General features: G+C 55.7%; 1 protein-coding gene across 4 annotated transcripts; it reads right to left on the minus strand.

Moving 5' to 3' along the window:
- CERS1 (ceramide synthase 1) lies at positions 1-27,131 on the minus strand. Of its 4 annotated transcripts, none has more exons than XM_032170187.2 (7): positions 26,232-26,598; positions 23,791-23,950; positions 13,946-14,126; positions 10,134-10,295; positions 9,043-9,190; positions 8,731-8,840; positions 1-138 (listed from the first exon to the last, which is right to left on the minus strand). In XM_032170187.2, exons 1-7 carry the CDS (start codon positions 26,478-26,480, stop codon positions 96-98), a joined length of 1,053 nt encoding a protein of 350 aa, XP_032026078.1. In that variant the 5' UTR covers positions 26,481-26,598; the 3' UTR covers positions 1-95. The 4 variants fall into 4 exon arrangements, with proteins under 4 accessions (XP_032026078.1, XP_058280831.1, XP_058280833.1 ...); XM_058424848.1 differs by lacking the exon at positions 1-138 and adding an exon at positions 7,571-7,889 and having other exon boundaries at positions 26,232-26,602; XM_058424850.1 differs by lacking the exons at positions 1-138; positions 26,232-26,598 and adding exons at positions 7,574-7,889; positions 26,977-27,131.
- Between the last annotated feature and the right edge of the window lie 34 nt (positions 27,132-27,165).

The raw sequence follows: 27,165 nt of genomic DNA on the forward strand, positions 1-27,165 counted from the left end.
AGCGAAGTTGGAGGGTGTGGAGGGGCGTCAGGGACGGGGGGCGTGGCCGGGGTATTCGGGGTGGGGCCGGGTCCATGGGGGCGGGGCCGAGGGGTTCAGAAGCGCTTGTCCTTCACCAGGCCGTTCCTCAGTGGCTTCCTGGGGGGTCAGAACCAGCGCAGGTTAGCCTGGGAGCCCCACGCGGCCGCCTGGCCCTCTTTCCCGCTTCTTCTCTGGCCGTTTCACACCCTCTGGCTCCTTTTATCTGGCCAGGCCCGGGCCTCGCCTTGTGGCTTCCTCCTTGCCTTCACCCTGCCCCTCCAACCTGCCCCGTAGACACGTATGTCCCTCCTGGCACCCTGGCACTTCCTCCTTGCTACCCCCTCTGCAATTAAATCTTTCTCTTCCCCTCCTCCCTGCCTCTCCAGGCCGCTGGAGGGCAAAAGCCACGTACCAGCCTGGGCCTGACAACTCCACCGCCTCCACAGTGGGACCCTGCACATCCTCCTCTCCTCTGCCACCCACCCCACGAAGGCTAGTCCTTGACTCCAGTGGCCCTGGCTCGCATCTGCTGTCCCCCCCTACTTCCCTTCCAAGTTCTTTTCTTTTCCTTTTTTTTTTTTTGGAGACAAGGTCTTACTCTGTGGTCCAGGCTGGAGCTGTGGCACAACCTCCAAGGCTCAATGGATCCTCCTACCTCAGCCTCCAGAGTAGCTGGGATTACAGGGGCACGCCACCACTCCCAGCTTTTTTTTTTTTTTTTTTTTTTTTTTTGGACGGAATCTTGCTCTGTTGCCCAGTCTGGAGTGTGGTGGCACAATCTCAGCTCACTGGAACCTCTGCCTACTGAGTTCAAGTGATTCTCCTGCCTCAGCCTCCCGAGTAGTGTGGTGGCATCTGCCACCACACCCAGCTAATTTTTGCATTTTTAGTAGAGACAGGGTTTCACCATATCACCCAAGCTGGTCTTGAACTCCTGACCTCAGGTGATCCGCCCACCTTGGCCTCCCAAAGTGCTGGGATTACAGGCGTGAGCCACCGTGCCTGGTCCCAGCTAACTTTTTTATTGTTTGTTGAGATTAGATCGCTATGTTGTAGAGGTGAGGTCGCTATGTTGCCCAGGTTGGTCTCAAACTCCTCGGCTCAAGCAGTCAGCCCTCCTCCACCTCCCAAAGGGCTTCTGTCACTTTAATTCGCTCTTCTCTTAGGCTGAAGCTCAGCTTCTCTGTATGCATTTCACAGCCAACTGGCTGTCCCCATCCAAAGACTGTTGGTCTTTATCTGAGAGGAGATAAGCCTTGCTTGGACCTCCCACGTGTCACTTGTCTTCTGATTTTGCCTGCGATCCTTGAGACCGTGAGTGGTGTTTCTTCATCCACCCTTGTGGCTTCTCGATTCTTCCCATAAACAAACGTCTGTGACACACTCTCCCCTTTTGGCTCTGGGATGACTCCAGGGATTCCATTTCTGCATCGACACCTTTGGTATAAGGTGGGGGTTTGCCCTAAGGCTTACAGGAAACAAAAACACACCCTCACTGTGTTTTCCAGAGGGTCCCCGTGCTTTCCATTCCTGCCCTCCAGGATGGTCTTTAGTATTTGCTAAATAAAGGTTTTAAGGTCTTAGGTCAGCTTCTCCACTCAGTTCCCACAGAGAGTATAGATTCCTCTAATGGTAAAGTTTAGCATCCTCGCCCTGTGTCTTTTTATCAGAGCTTTCCTGCTGATTCTTGTTTGTTTTTTCTGCAAAAGCTTCAAAGTGTTCTCTACCCACTCAGAAACAGCTGTCAGTATTTGCCTTTTGGGGTGTGGGTGGGGGTGTACCCACCTTGGGGGAGATAGCTTTTCTCTGTTATTTTTTTTTCTTTCTTGTTTTTTTTTTTTTTTTTGAGACGGAGTCTCGCTCTGTCGCCCAGGCTGGAGTGCAGTGGCACAATCTTAGCTCACTGCAACCTCTGCCTCCCAGGTTCACCGGATTCTCCTGCCTCAGCCTCCCGAGTAGCTGGGATTACAGGCATGCACCACGATGCCCAGGGTAATTTTTTTTTTTTTTTTTTTTTTGAGACAAAGTCTCGCTCTTGTCCCTCAGGCTGGAATGCAGTGGCACGATCTTGGCTCACTGCAACCTCTGCATCCTGGGTTCAAGCGATTCTCCTGCCTCAGCCCCCCAAGTAGCTGGGATTACAGGTGCCTGCCACCACGCCCAGCTAATTTTTGTATTTTTAATAGAGATGGGGTTTTACCATGTTGGCCAGGCTGGTCTAGAACTCCTGACCTCAGGTGATCCATCCGCCTTGGCCTCCCAAAGTGCTGGGATTACAGGCGTGAGCACCGCACCTGGCCAATTTTTATATTTTTAGTAGAGACGGGATTTCACCATGTTGGCCAGGCTGGTCTCGAACTCCTGACCTCAGGTGATCCATCCGCCTCAGCCTCTCAAAGTGCTGGGATTTATCGGCGTGAGCCACCATGCCGGGCCGAGATGTCCTTACTCTGATTGACACCTTTCGGCTTCTATCCACCACTGTGGTGAAAAGAAAGAGTCAGAGCGGGGGTGCAGAGAGAGAAGGATGATGCAGGCATTTTCTAGATGTTTCTTCATAGATGAGGAGGAGAGGGAGACAGAGGAGACAGGGCCCCCTGGGGTCTTACAAGGGTTTTGCCCCAAACTGCTGTTGACACTGATAGACTAGTGTTGACACTAGTCTATGACTAGAGAGGGAGTCTGGGGTGAAATTGGGGGCTGATTTGAGATATTTTAGAAGATGCTGGAAATGTCAAACACGGGAGATGGAGAATGGCACTCAGGGGAGCTTCGTGGCTAGGAGAGAAATGTGGGAGTCGGTGTGGATTAAGTGTGGGCAGAGAAAGGGCCCCAGAAGAGGAGGAGGCCAGCCAGGAGGCCAGAGAGACAGAGCAGGAGTGCAGAGTAAATAAAGGGCTTCAAGGGCCAGGCGCAGTGGCTCACGCCTGTAATCCCAGCATTTTGGGAGGCCGAGCCAGGCGGATCACCTGACCCTAGGAGTTCAAGATCAGCCTGGGCAACACAGTGAGACCCCATCTCTACAAAAATTTTAAAAATTAGTCAGGGCCAAGCATGGTGGCTCATACCTGTAATCCTAGCACTTTGGGAGGCCGAGACGGGTGGCTCACCTGAGGTCAGGTGTTCAAGACCAGCCTGGGCCAACATTGTGAAACCTCATCTCTACTAAAAAAAATACAACAATTAGCCAGGTGTGGTGCACACGTCTGTAATCCCAGCTACTCGGGAGGCTGAGGCAGGAGAATTGCTTGAACCTGGAAGGTGGAGGTTGCAGTGAGCTGAGATCTCACCACTGTACTCCAGCCTGGGTGACAGAGCAAGACTCTGTCTCAAAAAAAATAAGAAGAAGAAGGGGAGGGGACTCTCTGGGGTTAGCACCAAGAGAGCCACATGGGAGCTGGACAGGAGTGGTCTTCGGGATGGGGAGAGGAAGACTGGGCACAGCTGGGTTTGAGGAGGATCTAGGAATTCTGCTACAAGGGAGGGAAACAGGCTGATGAGGCCAGTGGTGGAGAAGAGCAGAGAGCACGTTCTCTCCTGGGTTGAAATGTCCTTGAATAGGCAAGCTGGGTGAACATCCCTAGCCTCAGAGAGAGAGGGACTGTTGTCCACTGTAGCAGCAGGTGGACATCCTCACCCGGCCACTCCTGCTTTCTTGAGGACATGTTGGCCAGATTATCAGTGCAGGAGATGATGATGATGGGGACAGCTGGTGCCCAGGAACCCTCAGGAGGGAAGATGCTCCTACATGGGCCAGACATAGGGGCTGAAGTTCACAGTTTTCTATTTTTATTTTTTGAGACAGGGTCTTGCTCTGTTACCGCAGCTGGGGTGCAGTGGTGCAGTCGTGGCTCACTGCAGCCTTGACCTCCTGGGCTCAAACCATCCTCCAGCCTCGGCCTCCCAAAGTGCTGGGATTACAGATGTGAGTCACCGTGCCCAACCCAGTTCTTTAGACACTGCAGGGGCGGTGGCAGGTGCAGCAGAGGTGAAAATGGGATTTACGGAGCACTGGGTGCAGGTCACCAGAGCCAGAGAGAGGTGAGAGTGTCTCAATGGATGGCCGGTCCCGGCAGCCCCTGAGAGGGCAATGGGGACTTTGGACGGAGGGGCTGGGTCATGACAAGGACATGGGAATGACCACAAGGAAGCTACGGGCGTCAGTGTACGAGAGAAGGGTACTGGCTACCCACATCACTAGGGGTCCCATGAGGGCCATGAGGAGGACACGGAATTCAGGGGAAGGAATACAGATGAGGGGACCCTGGAGATGAGGCTGCTCAAGAAGCAGCAATGGGGTGAGATGGGGTGAGGAAGAGATCAAGCCAATTAATTGCTCTCTGATTTGCTTCATGCCTCCTGAGTTATATAAAAGTGGTTCTCAGTCTTGGTTTTCTGAAGTGTTCCAATCCTGATTGAATTTTTGGAATCAGGCAAAGTGGCTCATGCCTGTAATGCCAGCACTTTGGGAGGCTGAGGTGGGAGGATTGCTTGAGGCCAGGAGTTTGAGACCAGACTGGGTAATATAGTGAGATCTCGTCTCTACAAAAACACTTTAAAATTAGCTGGATATGACAGTGGGTGCCTGTGGTTCCAGCTACTTGGGAGGCTGAGGCGGGAGGATCACTTAAGCCCAGGAGGTTGAGGCTGCAGTGAACTATGATTGAGACAGTGCACTCCAGCGTGGGTGACAGAGTGGGACCCTCTCTCTAAAAAAGAAAAAAAGAAAGAAAGAAAGAAACAGGCTGGGCCGGGCGTGGTGGCTCATGCCTGTAATCCCAGCACTTTGGGAGGCCGAGGCGGGCGGATCACGAGGTCAGGAGATCGAGACCATCCTGGCTAACACGGTGAAACCCCGTCTCTACAGAAATACAAAAAATTAGCCGGGCGTGGTGGCGGGCGCCTGTAGTCCCAGCTACTCAGACAGGCTGAGGCAGGAGAATGGCGTGAACCCCGGGGGGCGGAGCCTGCAGTGAGCCGAGATCGCGCCACTGCACTCCAGCCTGGGCAACAGCAAGACTCTGTCTCAAAAAAAAAAAAAGAAACAGGCTGGGCACGGTGGCTCACGCCTATAATCCCAACACTTTGGGAGGCTGAGGCAGGAGGAACACTTGAGGTCAGGAGTTCAAGACCAGCCTGGCCAGCATGGTGAAACCCCATTTGTAAAAATACAAAAATTAGCTGGGTCTGGTGACACACGCCTGTAGTCCCAGCTACTCAGGAGGCTGAGGCAGAATTGCTTGAACTCGGGAGGTGGAGGTTGCAGTGAGCTGAGATCACACCACTGCACTCCAGCCTGGGCGACAGAGTGAGACACTATCTCAAAAAAAAAAAAAAAAAAAAAGAAGCTTTTGGATTCAACTGTTAAAACGGCAATCCACCTGGAGTCCTCTCTCTGCTGGGGAGAGCTTTCTTTTATTAAACTTTTGCTCCAACCTCGGCCTTTGTGTCTACGTTCCTTAATTTTCTTGGTCGTGAGACCACAAGCTCAGACAACACCTTAGACAACAAGACCAGTGACCCTGACCTGTTTCACCATGACAAGTGTCCTTATAAGAGAGAAGAGAGATGGAAGAGAAGAAGAGAAAGCCCTGGGAAGACAGAGACCGAGACTGGAGCGATGCAGCCACAAAACAAGAAATGCCTGGAGCCACCAGAAGCCCAAGAGGCAAAGAGGGATCCTCGCCTAGAGTTCCCAGAGGGAGCACCGCGCAGCTGACCTTGATTTTGAACATCTGCCATCCAGAAATATTAGAGAATAAGTTCCTGTGGTTGTAAGTCACAAGTTTGTGTTACTTTTGTTATACAGTCCCTGGGAAAGTAACATTCAATGCCTTTTTTTCACTGCAACCTCTGCCTCCCAGGTTCAAGCGATTCTCCTGCCTCAGCCTCCTGAGTAGCTGGGATTGCAGGAGTGCGTCATCATGCCCAGATAAGTTTTTGTATTTTTAGTAGAGACGGGGTTTCACCATGTTAGCCAGCTCCTGACTTCAAGTGATCCACCTGCCTTGGACTCCCAAAGTGCTGGGATTACAGGCATGAGCCACCGCGCCTGGCCTTCAATGCCATTTTTGATGGTCTCTCATACCTGTTTTTAAAATAAACTTTTTGGTTTGTTTTGGTTTGGTTTTTTTCTTTGTTTTGAGACAGGGTCTTGCTCTGTTGCTCTGGAGTATAGTGGTGTGATCACGGCTCACTGCAGCTCCCTGGCTTAAGCGATCATCCCACCTCAGCCTCCTGAGTAGCTGGGACTATAGGTGTGTGCCACAACACATGGCTATTTTGTTTGTTTTTTTTGGGTGTGTGTGTGTGTGTGTGTGTGTGTGTGTGTGTGTGTGTGTGTGTTTAGAGACTAGATATCCCTATATTGCCCAGGCTGGTCTTGAACACCTGGCCTCAAGCCATCCTCCTGCCTTGGCCTCCCAAAGTGCTGAGATTACAGACGTGAGCCACCATGCGTGGCCAAACTTTTTTATTTTAGAATAATTTTAGATTTACAGAGATGCTACAAAGGGAGTACAGGGAGCTCCTGTCACCTCCATCCAGCTTCCCTGACATTACAGCTTACATTTCCATGGCACATGGGTCGCAGCTAAAGAAACCAACATTGGTGCTTTGCTATTAACTAAACTCGACATGATTTGAATTCACCAGCTTCTTGGTGAAGGTCCCTTTCCTGGTCCAGGAGCCTATGCTGCAGGTGGCATCTGTCTCCTTGGTCTCCTCTGACCCTGGATTGTTCCTCAGTCTTTCCCTGTTTCCCATGATCTTGACAGTTTCTGGGCATGCTGACGGGCTCTTTTGGAAGACATCTCTCAGCCTGACCGCCTTCATCCCATCCTGTTTTATACCCGACTGCACTAACTCCAGCTGTCCTTAGAGAATCGAACTCTGCTGGTGGTGCCTATGGGATCAGTCATCGCAGGGTGTTCCCTGGTACACTCTGGCCCTTCTGTGCAGAGTCCATGCTTTGCTGTCCTAGAGTACATGCCAGCTCTTACCCTGTGTTCTGATGAGACATCCTCAGCGGGGACAGAGCCAGACACTGGTGGGGCTGGGAGGTCTGGCTTCCTCTTGTCCTGGGTTCTGCACCTCCAAGGATGTCCCCACCATGAGCTCACTGTTCTACAGCAAGAGGACCTTCCTGGTGTCTAGATGTTGCCAAACTGGTGCCCCCTTTAGCCATCGCCACCTTTGGAAGACTCCTTGGGGAGACCTAGCTGATCTCTGGAGAATTCCCGACTGAGGCTGGCTGCAGTGGCTCATGCCTGTAATCCCAGCAGCTTTGGGAGGCTAAGGCATGTGGATCACTTGAGCCCAGGTGTTTGAGACCAGCCTGAGCAACATGAGGAAACCCCAGCTCTACAAAAAATACAAAAGTTAGCACAGCATGGTGGTGCATGCCTGTGGTCCCAGCTAGTTGGGAGGCTGAGGCAGGAGGATCACTTCCTGGGCCTGGGAAGTGGAGGTTGCAGCGAGCCAAGATCGTGCCACCGCACACTCCAGCCTGGACGACAGAGTGAGACCCTGTCTCAAAAAAAAAAAAAATTATTGACTCATGCTCAAAGGACAGTGCAATCTAACACCCTCAAAAGGAGGCTCCTAACGCCACATCTGCCAGAACCCATGCGACCCTGCCCCAATCCCATCTCAGTCAATACCAGCTCGAGCCAAAAGTCTTTGAGTCGTCTTTGATTCTTTTATTTCTGTTTCATCTACACCCAAGGCGAATCTGATGGGTTCTCCCTTCCAAACAGGGTGGGGGGTCTGATGCTCCTCTGCCTGGCTACAGCCCCGGATGTGTTAAATGTCTGCATCTCACACCTCCCGTTCCAAAAAACGTCACGGAGCTCTGAGCCACTGCTTCCCTGAAACCATCGTTCCCAGGTCACTGATGGCCCCCACTGGCCAAATCAGAGGGCCTGGATGGTCAGCACCTTCCAGGGCCTTCCACAACCTCCTGCCCCTGCTCCTGCTCAAACACTCCTCACGTTGCCTATGAGACACTGCACACCCCGACTCTGCTTGTTACCCAATTCGGCCTCCGTTCATCCCTGGCCCAGGCACTCCCTGCCCGCCCAAGGCCTGGGGCTTCGGACACCATCTGGCTGTCACCCAGGGCTGGTGAGGCTCGTGGGCAGTCTCCTTCCCCAGGACTCCCTCCTGGGCTGGACTGAGTCTGAGCTCCCAGCCCCAGCTCCTGTTTGGTCAGGCAGTGGGCTCCCCTGTCAGACTCGGAGGCCAGGATGTCTCGGCCCAGATGGAGCCTGGGCTCTCTCTGCAGCCCTTGGCTCTCTCTGCAGCCCTTCCTCCCCAGCCCCACTGCCACCAGCTCCAGTGGCAGCATGGGTCAGAGGTCGTCATCCAGCCTGGCCAACAACTACTCCTCACCACCCATGGGGCCCCGGCTCGCCAGTCCAGCCACGCCGGCCACTAGGCCTGGCCCTCAGTGTCCCCACTGCCGAGACCCTGCCTGTCGCCCTGCCTGCCCCTCCCCAGCCTCTCCCTCCCCTTCCTCACTGTCCTGTCCTTCAGGGCACTGGCCACATCATCCACGCCTTTATTGCAGTCTCTGTTTTGGAGTAGGCTTGGGGGGCAGCATCTGCGTCGGCCTCATCTGCTGCTGGGTCTTGGGGGCCTGCCCATGAGCACGCTCAGACGGGTGACACTAAAGGAGGGAACGCGGGGCGCGGGCCCCTCCACACTCACTCGGCTTTGATGGGCTTCAGGCTCTGGGCCTCGGCTGTGTCGTATTCCCGCAGGTCCTTCAGCTCGCGCACCTGGCCTGTCAACACCTTGGCTGCAAACGCCACGATGTACTGCGAGAGGGGAGGGGAGGTGCCGGTGAGAAGAAAGCCCCCCACGCCACTGCCTTGCTGACAGCCGTGTGCTCCTGTCCCAGGCCCTCCACACAGGCTGTCTGCCACCTAACGTGCCCCTCCCCGGGACTGCCTGAGGAGGGGACAGGGATTGGGATGAGGACGGGACTGCCACTGTGGAGGACAGCCGGGGCCGACTCACCAGGAACCAGTAGAGGTTCATAAGGGTGAGCAGCAGCAGGAGCGCATTGAAGAAGAAGTAGAAGGGGATGTCAGGCACCGTGCGCAGACTGCAGTGACTGGTGGCATACAGGACCTTGAGTGGGAACCAGTAGAGGCGGAACCAGAACCTGTGGTGGGAGGAGTCAGGAGGCCATGGGTGGAGGGGGACGGTGCCCTACCCAGTCCCTGTCCTATCCCATCCTAGACCCACCCTTGCCCCCTTGTCCCATCCTTGCCCACCTCTGCCCACCTGTTTCTACTACTGCTCTGTCTTTCCCCTCCCCTGCCATGCCCCGCCCACCTCACCAAGGCCCCACCTCCTTCCCTGCCCAGCCCCCTCTTCCCTGCCAGGCCTCACCCACCTAGCCAAGGCCCCACCTCCTCCCCTTCCCAGTCCCTCCCCTTCTCTGCTAGGCCCCACCTACCTCACCAAACCCCACCTCCTTCCCTGACCAGTCCCTCTCCTTCCCTGCCAGGCCCCACCCACCTCACAAGGCCCTACCTCTTTCCCTGCCCAGTCCCGCCCCTTTCCTGCCAGGCCCCGCCCACCTCACCAAGGCCTTACTTCCTTCCCTGCCCAGTCCCTCCCCTTCTCTGCCAGGCCCCGCCCACCTCACCAAGCCCCTACCTCCTTCCCTGCACAGCGCCTCCCTTTCTCTGCCAGGTCTTCCCCACCACACCAAAGCCCTACCTCTTTCTCTGCCCAGCCCTACCCCAACCCTGCTTGGCCCCATCCCTGGCTTGCTCTGCATTAGTCTAGCTTCTCCCCTTCCATGCCTGGCCCAACCCATCTCATCAGGCCCCTCCCCTTCCTGGATCCACCCACCTCACCTGGTTTATCCTTTTCTGCCCAGCCCCACTCCTAGCTCAGTTGGCCCCACCCTTGTCCTACTCCTTTCCTGTATAGCCCCGCCCCTTCACGGTCCCATCCAAATAAGGCCCCTCCCTTGTCATGCCACACCCACCTCACTGGGCCCCGCCTCCTTCCCTGCCTGGTCACACCCCTTTTCTGGCCACACCCACCTCACCAGGCCACACCTCCCTCCCTGCCCAGAACTCGCTACAACTCACCAGCTGAAGCCGAAGCTGAGGCAGCCCAGGTCTGCTGCCAAGGCATGCAGCCGATGGTAGGAGCCGCCGCGGGACTTGAAGTAAATGTTGAGCTTGGTGAACTCAAGCTGCACATCACTGATATCGTGCAGGAAGAGCACAAGGATGCCCACATTGTGGTACCTGGGGGAGCAGCAGGCAGAGAGGAGAGGGCAGCTCACATTGGGGGACCTCCACGCTGCACTAAGGCCCCCAGCAGAGAGTCTCTGGGCTACACCTCAGGCTCCTGGTGGGCCTCTTCAAAGCCACCCTTCCTGGCTCGCCTGCCCTGCCCATCTCCACTTCCCAGGATGCCCTTTCCTCACTGTCCCCCACTTAGCCATGCACCCCCAACCAGACCCTCATCTTCCCTGCCTCAGTGTCCCCGTGTGGCCCAGGGGGCTCCCTGGAAGTTTATTTTTCTTTTGAGACAGGGTCTTGCTCTGTGGCCCAGGCTGGGGTGCAGTGGTGTGATCGGGCCCACTGCAGCCTCAAACTCCCAGGCTCAAGTGATCCTCCCACCTCAGCCCCCAGAGGAGCTGGGACTACAGGAAAGCAACACCACACCCGGCTAATTTTTTTAATTTTTAGTAGAGACTGGGTCTCGCTATGTTGCCCAGAATGGCCTCAAACTCCTGGGCTCAACTGATCTTCTCACCTTGGCCTCCCAAAGTGCTGGGATTACAGGCGTGAGCCACTGTGCCCGGTCTTGGAGTTCCTTGCTGGCCCCTCCTCATCTTGGTGACTTCTGACCCTCTATGACCCCTGACTCTCACAGGCCTGGGCCACTCTGTGTCCAGATCCTCCATGAACTTGTCCCTCACTTTGGACCCCACCACCATGGTGAGACTTCCAGGTCTGTGCGTGCAGCCTGGCCATCGCTGCAGGAAAGGCCTCTGCCGCAGCCCATTAGGATGCTTTTTTAAAAAAAATTTTTTTTTTGAGACAGAGTCTTGCTCTTGTTGCCCAGGCTGGAGTGCAATGGTGCGATCTCAGCTCACCACAACCTCCACCTCCCGGGTTCAAGCAATTCTCCTGCCTCAGCCTTCCCAAGTAGCTGGCATTACAGGTATGCGCCACCACGCCCAGTTAATTTTGTATTTTTAGTAGAGACGGGGTTTCACCATGTTGGTCAGGCTGATCTCGAACTCCCAACCTCATGTGACCCACCCACCTTGGCCTCCCAAAGTGCTGGGATTACAGGTGTGAGCCACCACGCCCGGCCCCATTAGGATCTTAATAAGCCCGAAGGCCATCCCCCGTCCTTCCGCAGAGTCTCCACCTGACGGATGCACTGCCCGAGGGGCCTGGATCCACCCTGGACGTGGGGAAGTGTCTCTCACCAAGTCCCTGTTCCTTGCTCTGTCTCCTGACAGGTCCTGGGCTCCTGCCACAGGTCCTTTGCACATGCTGTCCCCATGACCCAGCATGCCAGTGCCTGGCTGAATGCACCTCCCTTCACTCCTTTCAGTCTCTGCTCATCTGCTCATCTGTCACCCCCAGACCAACGCACCTACACTTAACACCTGCAGCCACAATTTTTTTTTTGGAGACACAGCCTCGCTCTGTTGCCCAGGCTGGAATGCAGTGGTGAGATCTCAGCTCACTGCCACCTCTGCCTCCTGGGTTCAAGCGATTCTCCCACCTCAGCCTCTTGAGTAGCTTGGACTACAGGCACTCATCACCATGCCCAGCTAATTTTTTTATTTTTAGCAGACACAGGGTTTCACCATGTTGGCCAGGCTGTTCTCGAACTCCTGACCTCAGGTGATCCGCCCACCTCGGCTTCCCAAAGTGCTGGGATTACAGGCATGAGCCACTGCACCTGGCCTTTTCTCCATAATTCTTATCACCTTCAAATGAACTGTTCCTTCCTTCCTTTTTGGTTCTATCATCTGATTCTGCCCTCTAGAGAGCCTTGTCTGATAGAAATTTCTAGAACTATGGGAATGTTCTAAACCTGTATTGTCCAACGTGGAAGCCACCAGCCACTTGTGGCCACTGAGCCCTTGAACTGTGGCTTGTGTGGCTGAGGAATGGAATGGGGGCTTTTTAAAATTATTTTTTAAACTAACCAGACGTGGTGGCTCATGCCTATAACCCCAGCACTTTGGGAGGCTGAGGCAGGTGGATCACTTGAGGTCAGGAGTTCGAGTCCAGCCTGGCCAACATGGTGAAACCCCATCTCTACTAAAAATATAATAATTAGCCGGTGTGATGGCATACCCCTGTAATCCCAGCTACTTGGGAGGCTGAGGTGAGGCGGGAGGATTGCTTGAACCTGGGAGCCGGAGGTTGCAGTGAGCCAACATCACGGCACTGCACTCCAGCCTGGGTGACAGAGCGAGACCCTGTCTCAAAAAAATAAATAATAAATAAATAAGATAAAGTAATTTTAAAATGTATTTATATATGTGTTTATTTATTTTTGAGATGGAGTCTCACTCTGTCACCCAGGCTGGAGTGCAGTGGCATGATCTTGGCTCACTGCAACCTCCGCCTCCTGGGTTCATGCCATTCTCCTGTCTCAGCCTCCTGAGTAGCTGGGACTACAGGCACCCACCACCACGTCCAGCTAATTTTTTCTATTTTTAGTAGAGACAGGGTTTCACTGTGTTAGCCAGGATGGTCTCGATCTCCTGACCTCGTGATCCGCTTGCCTTGGCCTTGCAAAAGTGCTGGGATTACAGGCGTGAGCCACCGTGCTCAGCCTAAAAATGTATTTATTAGAGACAGGGTCTCCCTATGTTGCCCAGGTTGAACTCAAACTCCTGGGTTCAAGCGATCCTCCTGCCTCAGCCTCCTAAGTAGCTGGAGGACTACAGGCATGAGCTACTGCTCCTGGAGTTTTAAGTCTAATTAAAGTTGAAAGGGCCACCTCTTTGTTGCTCTATATTTGTGGGCCGTGGCAACTCTATTATCGCAGCTAGAGTGGCTAGTCCCGTAGGAATAGTATATGAGCGGTGTATTTCATTTTAAAGTTTCTATCGTCCACATTTAACAAGAAAGAGAAAAGAACAGGTAATATTAATTTTAATAATGCATTCTAATTAATTCAGTATATCCAAAATATTGTCATTTCAATATGGAGTCGAGATAACAAGGCCAGGCGTGGTGGCACACGCCTGTAATACCCGCACTTCGGGGAGCTGAGGTGGGAGGATCACTTGAGCCCAGGAGGTCCAGGCTGCAGTGAGCTATGGTCATGCCACTGCACTCCAGCCTGGGTGACAGAGCGAGACCTTGTCTCAAAAAAAAAAAAAAAAAGAGAGAGAGAGAAATAAAAGGGTGGATAAGATATTTTCACTCGTTTGTATACGAAGGCTTTGAAGCCGGGGTGGATTTTATGCACACGGCACGGTGAGGCTCAGACAGACTCCATCTGAAAGGCTCAGTGACGGCCGTGGTTGGCTCTAGAACATCAGGGTGTGTCAGCTGCGTTCACAGTCGTGCCCCCATTGCTTGGGCATAGCAGGTGCTCAGGAACTCCTGGGTGTGTGACCTGGCTGGTCAAGGGTAGCATCTGAGGAGCTGGGTGGGTGAGTGAGGTGGGGTGGCTATGGCTCTCCGGGCCTGTTTCACCCCATCCCTGCAGAATCTCCCTCAGGAATCTCCAGGCCCACATCCCCTTCTCGGCCTTCCTCCCTCTGGCCTGTCCCCTCGTCGGACCCCTGAGCACTCCGACATGATGTGATCCCCTCCACGGCCTCCTCTGTGCCTCGCCGCAACGTCATCAGCCTCTGCACTCTGTGTGGGCTGTGCCTCGGCCCCCTGCCACCCGATCCTGTCCTTACCTGAAGGCGTAGGAGGAGATGATGAGGATGAGAGTGACCACATGGTGGAGCAGCATGACCACTGAGTCCTTGCGCCAGGTGTCCATGTATAGCGTAGCGTAGATGGAGTGGCCGTAGAAGCTTCCCTGGAGCAGGTAGGCGGCCGCAATGTCCCGTGGCACCGCCATGCCCGGTGTCCAGTCTGGGGGGAGCCAAATCTCACAGTCAGGGCCCTGCGAAGCCTCTAGACAACCGCCTCCAGGATCCGGTGACACCCTCCAAGCCACACGTGTCCTCCCAGTACCCGGGTAACCATGCGTGTCTGATTGCTGGCTTTCCATTCCCAATTCTTTTTTCTTTTTTATTTTTGAGACGCAGTCTCCCTCTGTCGCCCAGGCTGGAGTGCAGTGGCGTGATCTCAGCTCACTGCAACCTCCACGTCCTGGGTTCAAATGATTCTCCTGCCTCAGCCTCCTGAGTAGCTGGGACTACAGGCACATGCCACCAAGCCCAGCTAATTTTTTGTATTTTTAGTAGAGATGGGGTTTCACCATGTTAGCCAGGATGGTCTCCATCTCCTGACCTCAAGATTCACTTGCCTCGGCCTCCCAAAGTGCTGGAATTACAGGCGTGAGCCACCTCGCCCAGGTGTCTTTTTTTTTTTTTTTTTTTTTTTTTTTTCCCAGGTGTCTTTTTTTTTTTTTTTTTTTTTTTTTTGAGACAGTCTCGCTCCGTCACCAGACTGGAGTGCAGTGATCTGAGCTCACTGCAACCTCCAACTCCCAGGTTCAAGTGATTCTCCTGCCTCAGCCTCCAGAGTAGCTGGGATTACAGGCGCCGGACACCACACCCGGCTAATTTTTTTGTATTTTTAGTAGAGATGGGCTTTTGCCATGTTGGACAGACTGGACTCGAACTCCTGACCTCAGGTGATCCACCCACATCGGCCTCCCAAAGTGCTGGGATTACAGGTGTGAGCCAACGTGCCTGGCCAGGAAGGATTTTTATTTTAGGAAGAGTTTTGGGTTTCTAGAAAAATTAAGCAGATAGGACAGAAAGTTCCTTTCTCTCTTCTGCCCCAACACAGCCACAGATTTCCATTTCCCTGGCTTTAAGTGGCATATTTGCTACAAATGCTGAACTAATATAGACACATTATTATCATTATATACATTTTAAATTTTTTTATATATAAAGAGATGTTCTTGCTCTGTAGCCCATGCTGGAGTGCAATGGTGTGATCATAGCTCACTGCAGCCTCGACCTCCTGGGCTCAAGTGATCCTCCCACCTCAGCCTCCTGAGTAGCTGGGACCACAGGCACCCATCACCATGCCTGGATAATTTCTTTCTTTTTTAATTTTTGTGTTGCCATGTTGCCCAGGCTGGTCTCGAACTCCTGGGCTCAAGCAATCCTCCTAGCTTGGCCTCCCAAAGTGCTGGGATTACAGGCATGAGCCACCTCACCCAGCCCAGCGCCCCTTCTCATTTTTATCTCTTTTTTTTTTTTTTTTTTTGAGATGGAGTCTTGCTGTGTACAGGCTGGAGTGCAGTGGTGGGATCTCGGCTCACTCCAACCTCCATATCCCGGGTTCAAGTGATTCTTCTGCCTCAGCATCCCGAGTAGCTGGGATTATAGGCACCCACCACCATGCCCGGCTTTTTTTTTTTTTTTTTTTTTTCAGTAGAGACAGGTTTCATTGTGTTGGCCAAGCTGGTCTTGAACTCCTGACCTCAGATGATCTGCCCGCCTCGGCCTCCCAAAGTGCTGGGATTACGGGCATGAGCCACTGTGCCCGGCCCCCTTCCTGTCTTTATCTTAACAGGTCCCTACCTTGTGGGTGTCCTGGGCCCACTCCCTGCAAATCCCTGGCCCTGACAGAGGTGGCTGCCCATGGAGTCTTGCCATGCCTAGGCACACCATGCCACCAAGCGCAGGCTCTCCCACCAAGCGGGTCCTGCCTCACCTTCCCCTCCTCCGGCCTCCTGGTGCACCTGACCACCACGCTCAGGTGATAGGTGACACACCAGCCCACCCCACCACGTCCACCTCCTCCTCTCCTCAGCCACAACCCCAGAGGCTGCCAGACACCAAAGTCAAGGGCTATGCTCTGGACGGGCACGGTGGCTCACGCCTGTAATCCCAGCACTTTGACAGGCCGAGGCAGGAGAGTTGCTTGAGTCCAGGAGTTCGAGACCAGCCTGGACAACATGGTGAGACGCTGTCTCTGCCAAAAAAAATATAAAAATTAGCCGAGGCCGGGCGCGGTGGCTCATGCCTGTAATCCCAGCACTTTGGGAGGCCAAGGCAGGCGGATCACAAGGTCAGGAGATCAAGACCATCTTGGCTAGCACAGTGAAACCCCGTCTCTAATAAAAATACAAAAAATTAGCCGGGTGTGGTGGTGGGCACCTGTGGTCCCACCTACTTGGGAGGCTGAGCCAGGAGAAAGGCGTGAACCCGGGAGGCAGAGCTTGCAGTGAGCCAAGATCGCGCCACTGCACTCCAGCCTGGGCGACACAGTGAGACTCCGTCTCAAAAAAAAAAAAAAAAATTAGCCGGGTGAGGTGTTGTACGCCTGTAGTCCCAGCTACTCAGGAGCCTGAGGTGGAAGGATCACTTGAGTCCTGGAGGGAGGCAGAGGTGGTGGCACGAGCTGAGATGTTGCCACTGCACTCCAGCCTGGGAGACACAGCCAGACCCTGTCTCAGAACAAAACAAAACAAAACAAACAAACAAACAAAAAACAAAAAAAGGTGGGAAGCCATGCTGTGCTCTGCCCACACAACCTGGAACTCTCTGGGTTGCTCCCTGTTCTCTGGCCACTCCTTTTCTGCAGACCCCCAAGACAGACCCTCCAGCCTCCATCTGCGGCTTCCTGGCCCCTGCCTTGGTAACCTGCCCTGCAGCCCAGCTGCCTCCAGATGCCCCATGAACCGCCTCTGCGACAACTTTCATCTTGGCCTGGCCCCTTCTGCAGCCGAGTTACACTAGAACCCCCATCCAGGGTCCCCTCTTTGGCCCATGCCACCCCCACCCCAGTCCAGGCACTGTTGTCTCCTGCCCACATCTCTCCAGCGATCCCTGGCCCCCATGACTGTTTGTCCACTGTCCTCACTCAGCCCTGATGGCCATGTACACACAAACGTTCACCATGACCCAGCAAGTCCACTAGGGTGTGTGCCTGACAATGGACAACAGAGACTCAAAGAGATACTCATGTGTCCCTGTCCATAGCAGCACACAACCAAAAGGCAGACACAACCCGAATGTGCATCAGTGGATGAATGAAGGATAGGTAGGTTACCTCCACACAGTGGAATACTACGCAGCCATGAAAAAGAATGAAGCATGGATCCATGCTACAATGTGGGTGAACCCCAAAAACATGATGCCAAACACAAAAGGTCACACAGTGTGAGACTCCAGTGATCTGAAATGCCCAGAACAGGCAAATGTGCAGAGACAGGAAGCAGACTGGTGGCTGCCAGGGGCTGGGGGAGAGGACTGGTAAGTGACTGTTAATAGGGACGGGGTTTCCTTTTGTGGGGGATGATAATGTTCCAGAACTAGACAGAGGGGGTGGTTGAACAACACTGTGAATGGACTAAAAGCTGATGAACTGTTCACTTTAAAATGGTTAATCTTTGGCCAGGAGGTGGAGGCAGGTGGATCACCTGAGGTCAGGAGTTGGAGACCTGGCCAACATGGCGAAACCCCGTCTGTACTAAAAATACAAAAATTAGCTGGGCATGGTGGCACATGCCTGTAATCCCAGCTACTTGGAAGGCTGAGGCAGGAGAATCGCTTACACCAGGAGGTGGAGGTTGCGGTGAGCCAAGATCACGCCATTGCACTCCAGCCTGGGCAACAAGAGTGAAACTCTGTCTCAAAAAAAAAAAAAAAAAAATTGTGGTAAGATTTATATGGCAAAAATTTACCATCTAAGCCATTTGTTAAGTACACATTGTTGTGCAACCATCACCAGCAGCCATCTCCAGAACATTCTCCTCTTCCCCAATGGAACAGTCCTCTGTCCCCATTAAACAGTCTTTCCCCATTTCCCTCCCCCAGCCCCTGGCACCCCTCCATCCCACTTTCTGTCTGTATGAGTGGGATGACTATAGGAACCTCATATAAGTGGAATCACATAGTATTTGTCTTTTTGTGATTGGCTAAAATGCCTAATTTCAAGTTACATAAATTTTACCTCAATAAAAAGTGGAGGCCAACTGAGGTGGCTCACGCCTGTAATCCCAGCACTTGGGGAGGCCAAGGTGCGTGGATCACTTGCGGTCAGAAATTCAAGACCAGCCTGGCCAACATGGTGAAACCCCAGCTCCACTAAAAATAGAAAAAATTAGCTGGGCGTGGTGATGCACACCTGTAGTCCCAGCTACTCGGGAGGCTGAGGCAGGAGAATCGCTTGAACCTGGGAGGCGGAGATTGTAGGGAGTTGAGAGGGTGCCACTGCACTCCAGCCTGGGTGACAGAGCAAGCCTCCATCTCAAAAAAAGAAATTAGCCGGGTGTGGTGGCTCGTGCCTGTAATCCCAGCTACTGGCGAGGCTGAGACAGGAGGATCCCTTGAACCCAGGAGGCAAAGGTTCCAGTGAGCTGAGATCACACCACTGCACTCCAGCCTGGGCGACAGAGTGAGACCCTGTCTCTAAAAAAACAGGCTAGGTGCAGTGGCTCATGCCTGTAATCCCAGCACTTTGGGAGGCCGAGGCGGGCAGATCACCTGAAGTCGGGAGTTCGAGACTAGCCTGACCAACATGGTGAAACCCTGTCTCTACTAAAAATACAAAATTAGCTGGGCGTGGTGGTGCATGCCTGTAATCCCGCTACTCCGGAGGCTGAGGCAGGAGAATTGCTTGAACCCAGGAGGCAGAGGCTGTGGTGAGCCGAGATCATGCCACTGTACTCCAGCCTGGGCAACAAGAGCGAAACTCCGTCTCAAAAAAAAACAACAACAAACAAACAAAGAAACAAACAAAAAACCCTCCCCTATTCCACACCCTATTCCAGAATTTTTTTTTTTTTTTTTGAGACAGAGTCTTGCTCTGTCGCCTAGGCTGGAGTGCAGTAGCGTGATCTCGACTCACTGCAACCTCCACCTCCTGGGTTCAAGCGATTCTCTTGCCTCAGCCTCCCGAGTAACTGGGATTACAGGCATGCATCCCCATGCCTGGCTAATTTTTGTATTTTTAGTAGAGACGGGGTTTCACCATGTTGGCCAGGCGGGTCTCGAACTCCCGGCCTCAAGTGATCCACCCACCTCAGCCTCCCAAAGTGCTAGGATTACAGGTGTGAGCCACTGTGCCCGGCCCTCTTTGGCCCTCTTCCAGAATTTCAGTGAAAATTGCTTGAAACTCTGAAATGCCCTGATCCTCTCCATTCTGACTCTCCAGAAACATGTGAGCCCAAGCTTTTGCCCAGGGCCACCTTGCTGGATCTGTTGCCCACCTTTCCAACAGGGCCCCTCCCCCAACCCTCCTATAGCTTTACCTCCCCACAGGATAGGGGGGAAGTCCTGGCTTAGTTCAGGGGTCTCAAATCTCCTCTCCCTCCTTTTGTTTTTTGAGAAAGGGCCTCGCTCTGTCACCCTGGCTGGAATGTAGTGGCACAATCTTGGCTCACTGTAGCCTCAACCTCCCGAGCTCAAGCAATCCTCCTGCCTCAGCCTCCCCAGGAACTGGGACCACAGGCACGCGCCACCATATCCAGCTAATTTTATTTTTTTATTTTTTGTAGAGATAGCGTCTCACTATATTCCCAAGGTTGGTCTCGAACTCCTGGGCTCAAGTGATCCTCCCACCTTGGCCTCCCAAAGTACTGAGATTCCAGGAGTGAGCCACCGCGCCTGGCCTGTCCCACCTCTTCATACTCATGTCCCACCTCCTGTTGGGACACTCAATGCCATCCCTGCCTTGTCTCTATCCCTGAATCCAGAATCTTGGTCTCCCTGACCAGCCCCCATCTCACAAGACCCTAGCATCATCCTCACCCTCTTCCTTTCACACCACCTCTAGGGTGGCAGCAAATACCATCAACTCTGCCTTCTAAACATTTCTAGCCGGGCGTGGTGGCTCACGCTTGTAATCCCAGCACTTTGGGAGGCCGAGGCGGGCGGATCACGAGGTCAGGAGATCGAGACCACGGTGAAACCCCGTCTCTACTAAAAATACAAAAAAATTAGCCGGGCGTGGTGGCGGCGCCTGTAGTCCCAGCTACTCGGAGAGGCTGAGGCAGGAGAATGGCGTGAACCCGGGAGGTGGAGCTTGCAGTGAGCCGAGATCGCGCCACTGCACTCCAGCCTGGGCGACAGAGCGAGACTCCGTCTCAAAAAAAAAAAAAAAAAAAAAAAAAAAAAACATTTCTAAAATTGGCCACTTTGCTCCCATCCTCTCCCCTCAGCTCAGTCCTGGTGGGAGTCCCTTCGGGCTCCAGCTCCTGCTGTCAGCCCCCTCCTGGAGCCCTGGGGTAGATGCCCAACCCAGGGTGACATCACTCCTCTGCTCCCAGCCCACAGATAAGTAACAAATCCGGATCGTGGCCTCCGAGGCCTGGAAGGCATGGCCCCCACTCGCTTGGACAGCAGTCCCTGCCTCTCCTGCCTGCCCCAGGCACCTCCAGGCCCTCACTCAGTCCCCTTCAGTGGGGCCACCCCTGTCCCTGCTAAAAACTGCCCCTCCCCACCTCCCCAACACAGCACACTGCCTCTTCTCTCCACACGTTTTCTCATCCACACTTACTGCTGTTGATAGACTGCGTACTGCACTGTCTGTCACCCCTGCCACACGGCCAGCTTCATGAGGGCACAGGGCTTTCTCTGACCTGTTCCTAGCTGTGTCTCAGCTGTGGTATACAGTAGGTGCTCAATAAATGCACATGGAAATAATCAGCTAACTTGTGAGTGTCATTTACAAAAAGCAACTAAGGCTGGGTGAGGTGGTTCACACCTGTAATCCCACCACTTTGGGAAGCTGAGGTGGGAGGACTGCTTGAGGCCAAGAGTTCAAGACCAGCCTGGCCAACATAGTGAGACCCCCATCTCTACCAAAAAAATACAAAAAAATTCGCTGGGGGTGGTGGCACACACCTGTGGTCCCAGCTACTCAGAAGGCTGAGGTGGGATGATTGCTTGAGCCCAGGAGGTCGAGGCTGCAGTGAGCCGTGATCACGCCACTGTACTCCAGCCTGAGCAACAGAGTAAGACCCCATCTCAAACAACAACAACAAAAAAAGAAGCTAAAGGCAACTCCATGCCCAAAATGTTAAGAGAGGCCGGGCACAGTGGCTCATGCCTGTAATCCTGACACTTTGGGAGGCCGAGGCAGGCGCATCACCTGAGGTCAGGAGTTTGAGACCAGCCTGACCAACATGGTGAAACCTCGTCTCTACTAAAAATACAAAAATTAGCCGAGTGTGGTGGCACGTGCCTGTAATCCTAGCTACTCAGGAGGCTGAGGCAGAAGAATCACTTGAACCTGGGAGGTGGAGATTGTAGTGAGCCGAGATCATGCCATTGCACGCCAGACTGGGTGACAGAGTGAGACCGTCTCAAAAAAAAAAAAAAAAAAGTTATGAGAGTTCAATCATGGGTCATCCGTCTAGAAGGAAAACTGAGCAACAGCTAACACCTCCCCTCTAGGGGATCAAGGTGTGTTACATGGGAAAAGTGGCCCCACGGGTGCCACATCCACTGTACACTCTGGGCTCCGTGCCACAAGGAGCCCTCTAGGCTGTTCCCATCACATGGCAGGAAACAGCTATCATGTGTCTCCCTGGCCCACAGCCCTGGTGGTCCTCGCAGGGCAGAGAAGCCGCAGTCCCCACTGCTCCATTGCAGATGGGGTTTCCTACATCAGCCTGCCCAGTGGCGATGCTGGCCCTGCCCTGCATTCTCTGCCAGGACAGGTCACACAGAGCGCGCTGCAGTCACCTCCCTGCCCAGCCCACCCAGAGCTCAGGCCATATCCACTCCAATCAACTGGACACAGCCACTTCTTATCATCTTCCCCTCACCCCCCCCCCCCCCCCCCCACAGGGTCTCGCTCTGTTGCCCAGGCTGGAGTGCAGTGGCATGACCTCAGCTCACTGCAACCTCCACCTACCAGGTTCAAGCAATTCTCCCACCTCAGCCTCCCAAGTAGCTGGTGCTACAGACGTGCCCCACCATACCAGGCTAATTTTGTGTAGAGATGGAGGTCTCACCATGTTGCCCCAGCTGCTCTTGAACTCCTGTGCTCAAGTAATCCTCCCACCTCCGCCTCCCAAAGTGTTGGGATTACAGGTGTGAGCCAGTGAGCCACCACGCCCAGCTCACTTCTCATCCTCATCATCTTTTTTTTTTTTTTCTGGAAATGAGGTCTTGCTCTGTCACCCAGGCTGGAGTGCAGTGGCACCATTTCAGCTCACTGCAACCTCCACCTCCTGGGTTCAAGTGATTCTCCTGCCTCAGCCTCCCAAGTAGCTGGGATTACAGGCACGTGCCACCATGCCTGGCCAATTTTTGTATTTTTAGCAGAGACAGGGTTTCACCATGTTGGCCACGCTGGTCTTGAACTCCTGACCTCAAGTGATCTACCTGCCTCAGCCTCCCAAAGTGCTGGGATTACAGGTATGAGCCATCGCACCAGGCCTCATCATGTTTATCTCCTCACCAAGATGGTGCAAGCCAAGGGGACCCTCTCACCCCCACAGGGCAGCCAGAGGAAGCATTTTGTCATCCACAAAACCCAATCCTCTCCATGCTGTGCTTAAAAACATCACAGTCAGGCCAGGCACGGTGGCTCACACCTGTAATCCCAGCACTTTGGGAGGCCGAGGCAGGCAGATCATGAGGTCAGCAGATTTGAGACCATTCTGGCTAACACAGTGAAACCCCGTCTCTACTAAAAATACAAAAAATTAGCCGGGAGTGGTGGCGGGCGCCTGTAGTCCCAGCTACTAGGGAGGCTGAGGCAGGAGAATGGTGTGTACCCGGGAGCGGAGCTCGCAATGAGCCGAGATCGCGCCACTGCACTCCGGCTTGGGCGACAGAGCGAGACTCTGTCTCAAAAAAAAAAAAAAACACACATTCAGAATGGAACTCAAACTGCTGCCTCAGCTCTCTGCAGCGACCCTCCTGCTGTCCCCATGCAACGTGAGTGCCTCTGGGCCTCTGCACATGCTGTTACTGACACCTGGAATGCCTGCCTGGACCCACACAGGGGTCCCTCCAGGATGTCTTCCCTGAGCTCCAACGCGGCCAGATACCCCCTTTCCTGTCCCCAGGGATCACCTTTGTCTTGGGGCTGGCTTAACTTCTGAGACACCCATAGGAGCTCTAATTCTGATAAGCGTCCCCTTACACTGTTCTTTTTTTTTCTTCTCTTTTTTTTTTTTTTAATAGAGTCTTGCTCTGTTTGCCCAGGCTGGAGTGCAGTGGCGCAATCTCGCTCACTGCAACCTCTGCCTCCCAGGTTCAAGCGATTCTCCTGCCTCAGCCTCCCAAGTAGCTGGGATTACAGGCGCCCATCACACCCGGGTAATTTTTTGTATTTTTAGTAGAGACGGGATTTCACCGTGTTAGCCAGGATGGTCTCGATCTCCTGACCTCGTGATCCACCCACCTTGACCTCCCAAAGTGCTGGGATTACAGGCGTGAGCCACTGCACCTGGCCCTCTTTTTTGATACCAGATGGGGTCTCACTCTGACGCCCAGGCTGGAGTGCAGTGGCGTGCTCACAGCTCCCCTTGGCCTCCAACTCCTGGGCTCCAGCGATCCTCCTGCTTCTGCCTCATGATTAGCTGGGACCACAAGCCTGGCGTCTTTGTGTTTTAAGAGAGCCATCCCAGCCATCCCCTCAGGGCCCCTACCGTAGAAGACAGATGGTGGGTCATGGAAGAAGGGGTAGTTGGTGCCAAACAGCAGGTAGGCACTGTAGCTCCAGCTGCCCAGGTAGAAGAGAAACTTCCAAGCACTCTCGGGCATCTTGGCGGCATCTCTGGGCTGGAGGCGGCACTGCTTCGCCAGGGGCTATGGGGGAGAAGACGGGCAGGCAGCCATTGGTGCTGAAGGCCAGAGACTGCTCCTCCAGGGTGGGGAAACTGAGGCCCAGGGACTCCCCAGGCCGGGCAGCACTGGGAAGGCCTGTCCCCCATGCCCCCAGCCACCTGGAGCATAAACAGAGCCCACAGGCGCCTGCCAAGGCTAAACTTAGTGCCCAGCTGTCCGGCCGCGGCGGTGCTGGGAGGGGAGTGAGGGAGGAGGCCCCGAGGGGAGAGGAGGGGAGCAGGAGGGCTCTGGAGGCCGGGAGGGGGACACTTGGGCTTACAGTGAGGGAGACAGATGGATGCGTCAGCCCAAGGGAGTTGGGCTGGTGGCGGTGACCCTTGAAGGGAACATGGAGGGGTTATATGGGGGCATCTTGGGAAACACAGAGAGCCCCATGGGACCGACACAGAGGGGAGAGGAAGAACTTGTGAGGAAGCCGCCCCTTCAGTGGGGGAATTTGGAGAGGCCAGAGACTAGAGGGCTGGGAGAGACTGGGGGGAAAGTGTGGCGGGGACATGGGAACTTGGGGGCGATGAAAGGGGAGGAGGGACTGGAGGAAGAAAAAGGGGACAGGACGCGGAAAGGGTGTCACAGGCGAGCTGAGACCCTGAGGGGGCATTGGGAGTGCAGAGCAAGCTGCTGGCTCCAAGGCAGGGGTTGGGGAGTGCGGTGGGTGGGTGGGGGGGGGGGGCTCAAGCTCCCTGGGGGCGGGGCTCCAGAGCTGCCCGGCCAAGCCCCGCCCCTGGACAAGTCCCACCCCCTTCCTGGAGGCTGAGGGGGCCGGAGCCCAGAGCACCCAGCAGTTGTCATGGAGACAGCTGGAGCCGGCTCCGGTAACCCCTGGCAACCAGGCTGCTGCCAAGAAGATGAGCTTTGGAACACCCGGCAGCCCCTCCACCCATTTCTGAGGAAGGGCGAGTCTTGACATGGGGCGAGCACCCCACCCAAGGGGCTGGGGAGGGACCCCGGGCTCCGCCCTGGTAGTCTACCAGCCGCCACATCCTCCTGTCCCGCGGGGGTGGGGGGCCACTTGCCCTCCTGGGTCTCGGGCTTCCCAGATGGAAATTGGGAAGAAGGCAGGGGCAACAAGCAGGATAAAGACCACTGCGGACCCAGGGAGGGGCCCTGGACAGCCCTGTCTCCCCCTCCCACAGCAGGGCTGTGGCTGGGGTCTCTCCCCCATGTGGGTGATATGGGGACGGGAGTGGGGAGAGTGGCAGTCAGACAACAGCCCATCATCGACCTCACAAGGGCCAGCCTCTTCCCGGCCAGCAGAGAAAGGCCCCTTTGTTGGTGCTGGGCACACTGTCCCTGCACCCTCCAGCCAGACGGGCGGGGTGACACCAGCTGGTCCACGGGGGTGTCCAGGCCAAGCTAAAGGCCCAAACACCTTCCAACCAGCTCCTGCCACAGCGACCCTTCCCCAGGGAAGTGAGTGGGGTCAGGCGCCAATGTCACCATCATGGTCACTCTCTCGCAGGGGCGATGGTCTCAGCAGAAACTGGGGAATTCTGCTGTCGCCTCTTGGAGGCAGCACAGTCCAACCCTGAAGCCCCGGGCCATGTCACCTCCAAGGGAGCGACCACCGGCGTGGCCAGAGCACCCAGGCCCTTGCCATCCCTGGTCGGAGGGTGGCGCTGACCCCAGACAGGCACAAGGCAGCGACCGGGCAGCTCCTGCCTCTTCCCCCTTGCAGCGGGCAAGCCGGCCCCGGCGCCGCACGGACCCCGCAGAAAACGGGCAGCGGACCTCGCTCCGGGCCAGGGCGCAGCCCACATGGCAGGGAGGCGCATGGCGCAGGCCGCGGTGCGCCAAGCCCTCCCGTTCCCGGTCCTGGGCTTCTCAGTGTCTGGCTTGTCCCTGCCGGAAAGAGCGCGCGGTGGCCGGAGCCATCCACCGCGCGGGGCCGCCTGGTCCCAAACTGACCGGAAAGGGCCGTGCCTCGGTCCCCCACGTCTCAAACATCCCACCTGTCTCGGGCCCCCCATGTCCCAGACTCACCCCAGCCCAGCCACACCCCCGCATCCATCCGGTTCCCCCACGCCGCACTGTCTGAAGGGGGCGCGCAGCGGCCCGAGAGACCTTATCCTGGGGCTCCAACGTCCTGGGCCTCTCCAGCCCGAGGCCCCCACCCACGTTCCGGCGACCCCTCCATCCGCAGCAACCAGCACTGGAAGAAAGGAACGCGCCGGCGGCCCCAGGTCCCCGGTCCCGACTTCCCCCAGTCCGGCGTGCCCTCGTCCCAGCCCCCCGCCACACTGACCCGAAAGAGGCGCGCAGTGGCGGCGGAGCGCAGCGCGGTCCAGCCCAGCGCGCCGAGCGCCAGCAGCAGCAGCTCGGGCGGCGCCAGGTGCGCGTGCTCAGCCAGGCCGCGACGCGCCAGCCCCCAGCCGCAGTCCGTGCAGCCCCGCGCCGCCGCCAGCGCGCTGCCCCAGCCGCGCTGCACTAGCTGCGCGTAGCTCGGCATGGGCTCGGGCCCTGTCGGCCCCGCCGCGGGCCCCGCCGCCGCCATACCGCCCGCTCGCCCGCCGTGCCCGTCGCCTGCGCCCGCCCGCCGTAGCCGACGGAGCCGCGCGCCCCGCGTCACGCGCCGCAGCTGGGCCGGGGGCGCGCGGGCGGGAGAGCGGAGGGCGGAGGGGCGGGACCGGCGCAAGCTCCGCCCCGCCGGGGGCGCGGCTGGGGGGCGGCCAGCGAGAACGCGGGGCGCCCTGGAGGCGGGCCCGGGCCCCTGCCCGTTTCCCAGCAGAGAAACCCAGGCGCGGAGAGGCGGGGGCTGGATCTGGGGGCCCGTTGGACCTGGACCCCGAGAGACCCCGCGCACCGCCGTATCGCGCCCCTATGCCTGCCCCGCGCGCCCCTCGCTCCCCCACCCCACCGCGCCGTGCCCGTGACGGGGGGCACGGGGGACGCTAGCAGGCAGTCCCCTCGGCTGGCGACCCCCGCTCCTCCGGGCCCTCCAGCACGCCACGCCGCTCCAGCTCCATCGACCCGGCCCGCTCCGACCTCACCGTTCTTGGAGCCCTCGCTCCTCCTCAAGGACCCGAGGCCTGGCACGCCTTGGCACAGTCTTGGGACCATCCCGTGGCCTTCCCGCATTCAGGAGGCGTAGGCTCAATGAAACATTCTCATTCTTCAAAACGGCACGGCCCACGCCAGGGCGTTGGGAGGCGCACCTAGTGGAGACGCAGCTCTCTGCC

Source organism: Hylobates moloch, unplaced genomic scaffold (genome assembly GCF_009828535.3).
Source record: "Hylobates moloch isolate HMO894 unplaced genomic scaffold, HMol_V3 SCAFFOLD_12, whole genome shotgun sequence".
NCBI classification, from domain to species: Eukaryota; Metazoa; Chordata; class Mammalia; order Primates; family Hylobatidae; genus Hylobates; species Hylobates moloch.

Excerpts from the sequence above, each read along its gene's own strand:
- CERS1 (XM_058424848.1), bottom strand. The coding sequence starts at position 26,480 with ATGGCGGCGGCGGGGCCCGCGGCGGGGCCGACAGGGCCCGAGCCCATG. Across the intron at positions 23,951-26,231 it reads CCACTGCGCGCCTCTTTCGG|CCCCTGGCGAAGCAGTGCCG; the intron begins GTCAGTGTGGCG and ends TCTCCCCCATAG. Across the intron at positions 7,890-8,730 it reads CTGAAGCCCATCAAAGCCGA|GGAAGCAGTGGCTCAGAGCT; the intron begins GTGAGTGTGGAG and ends CGATGGTTTCAG.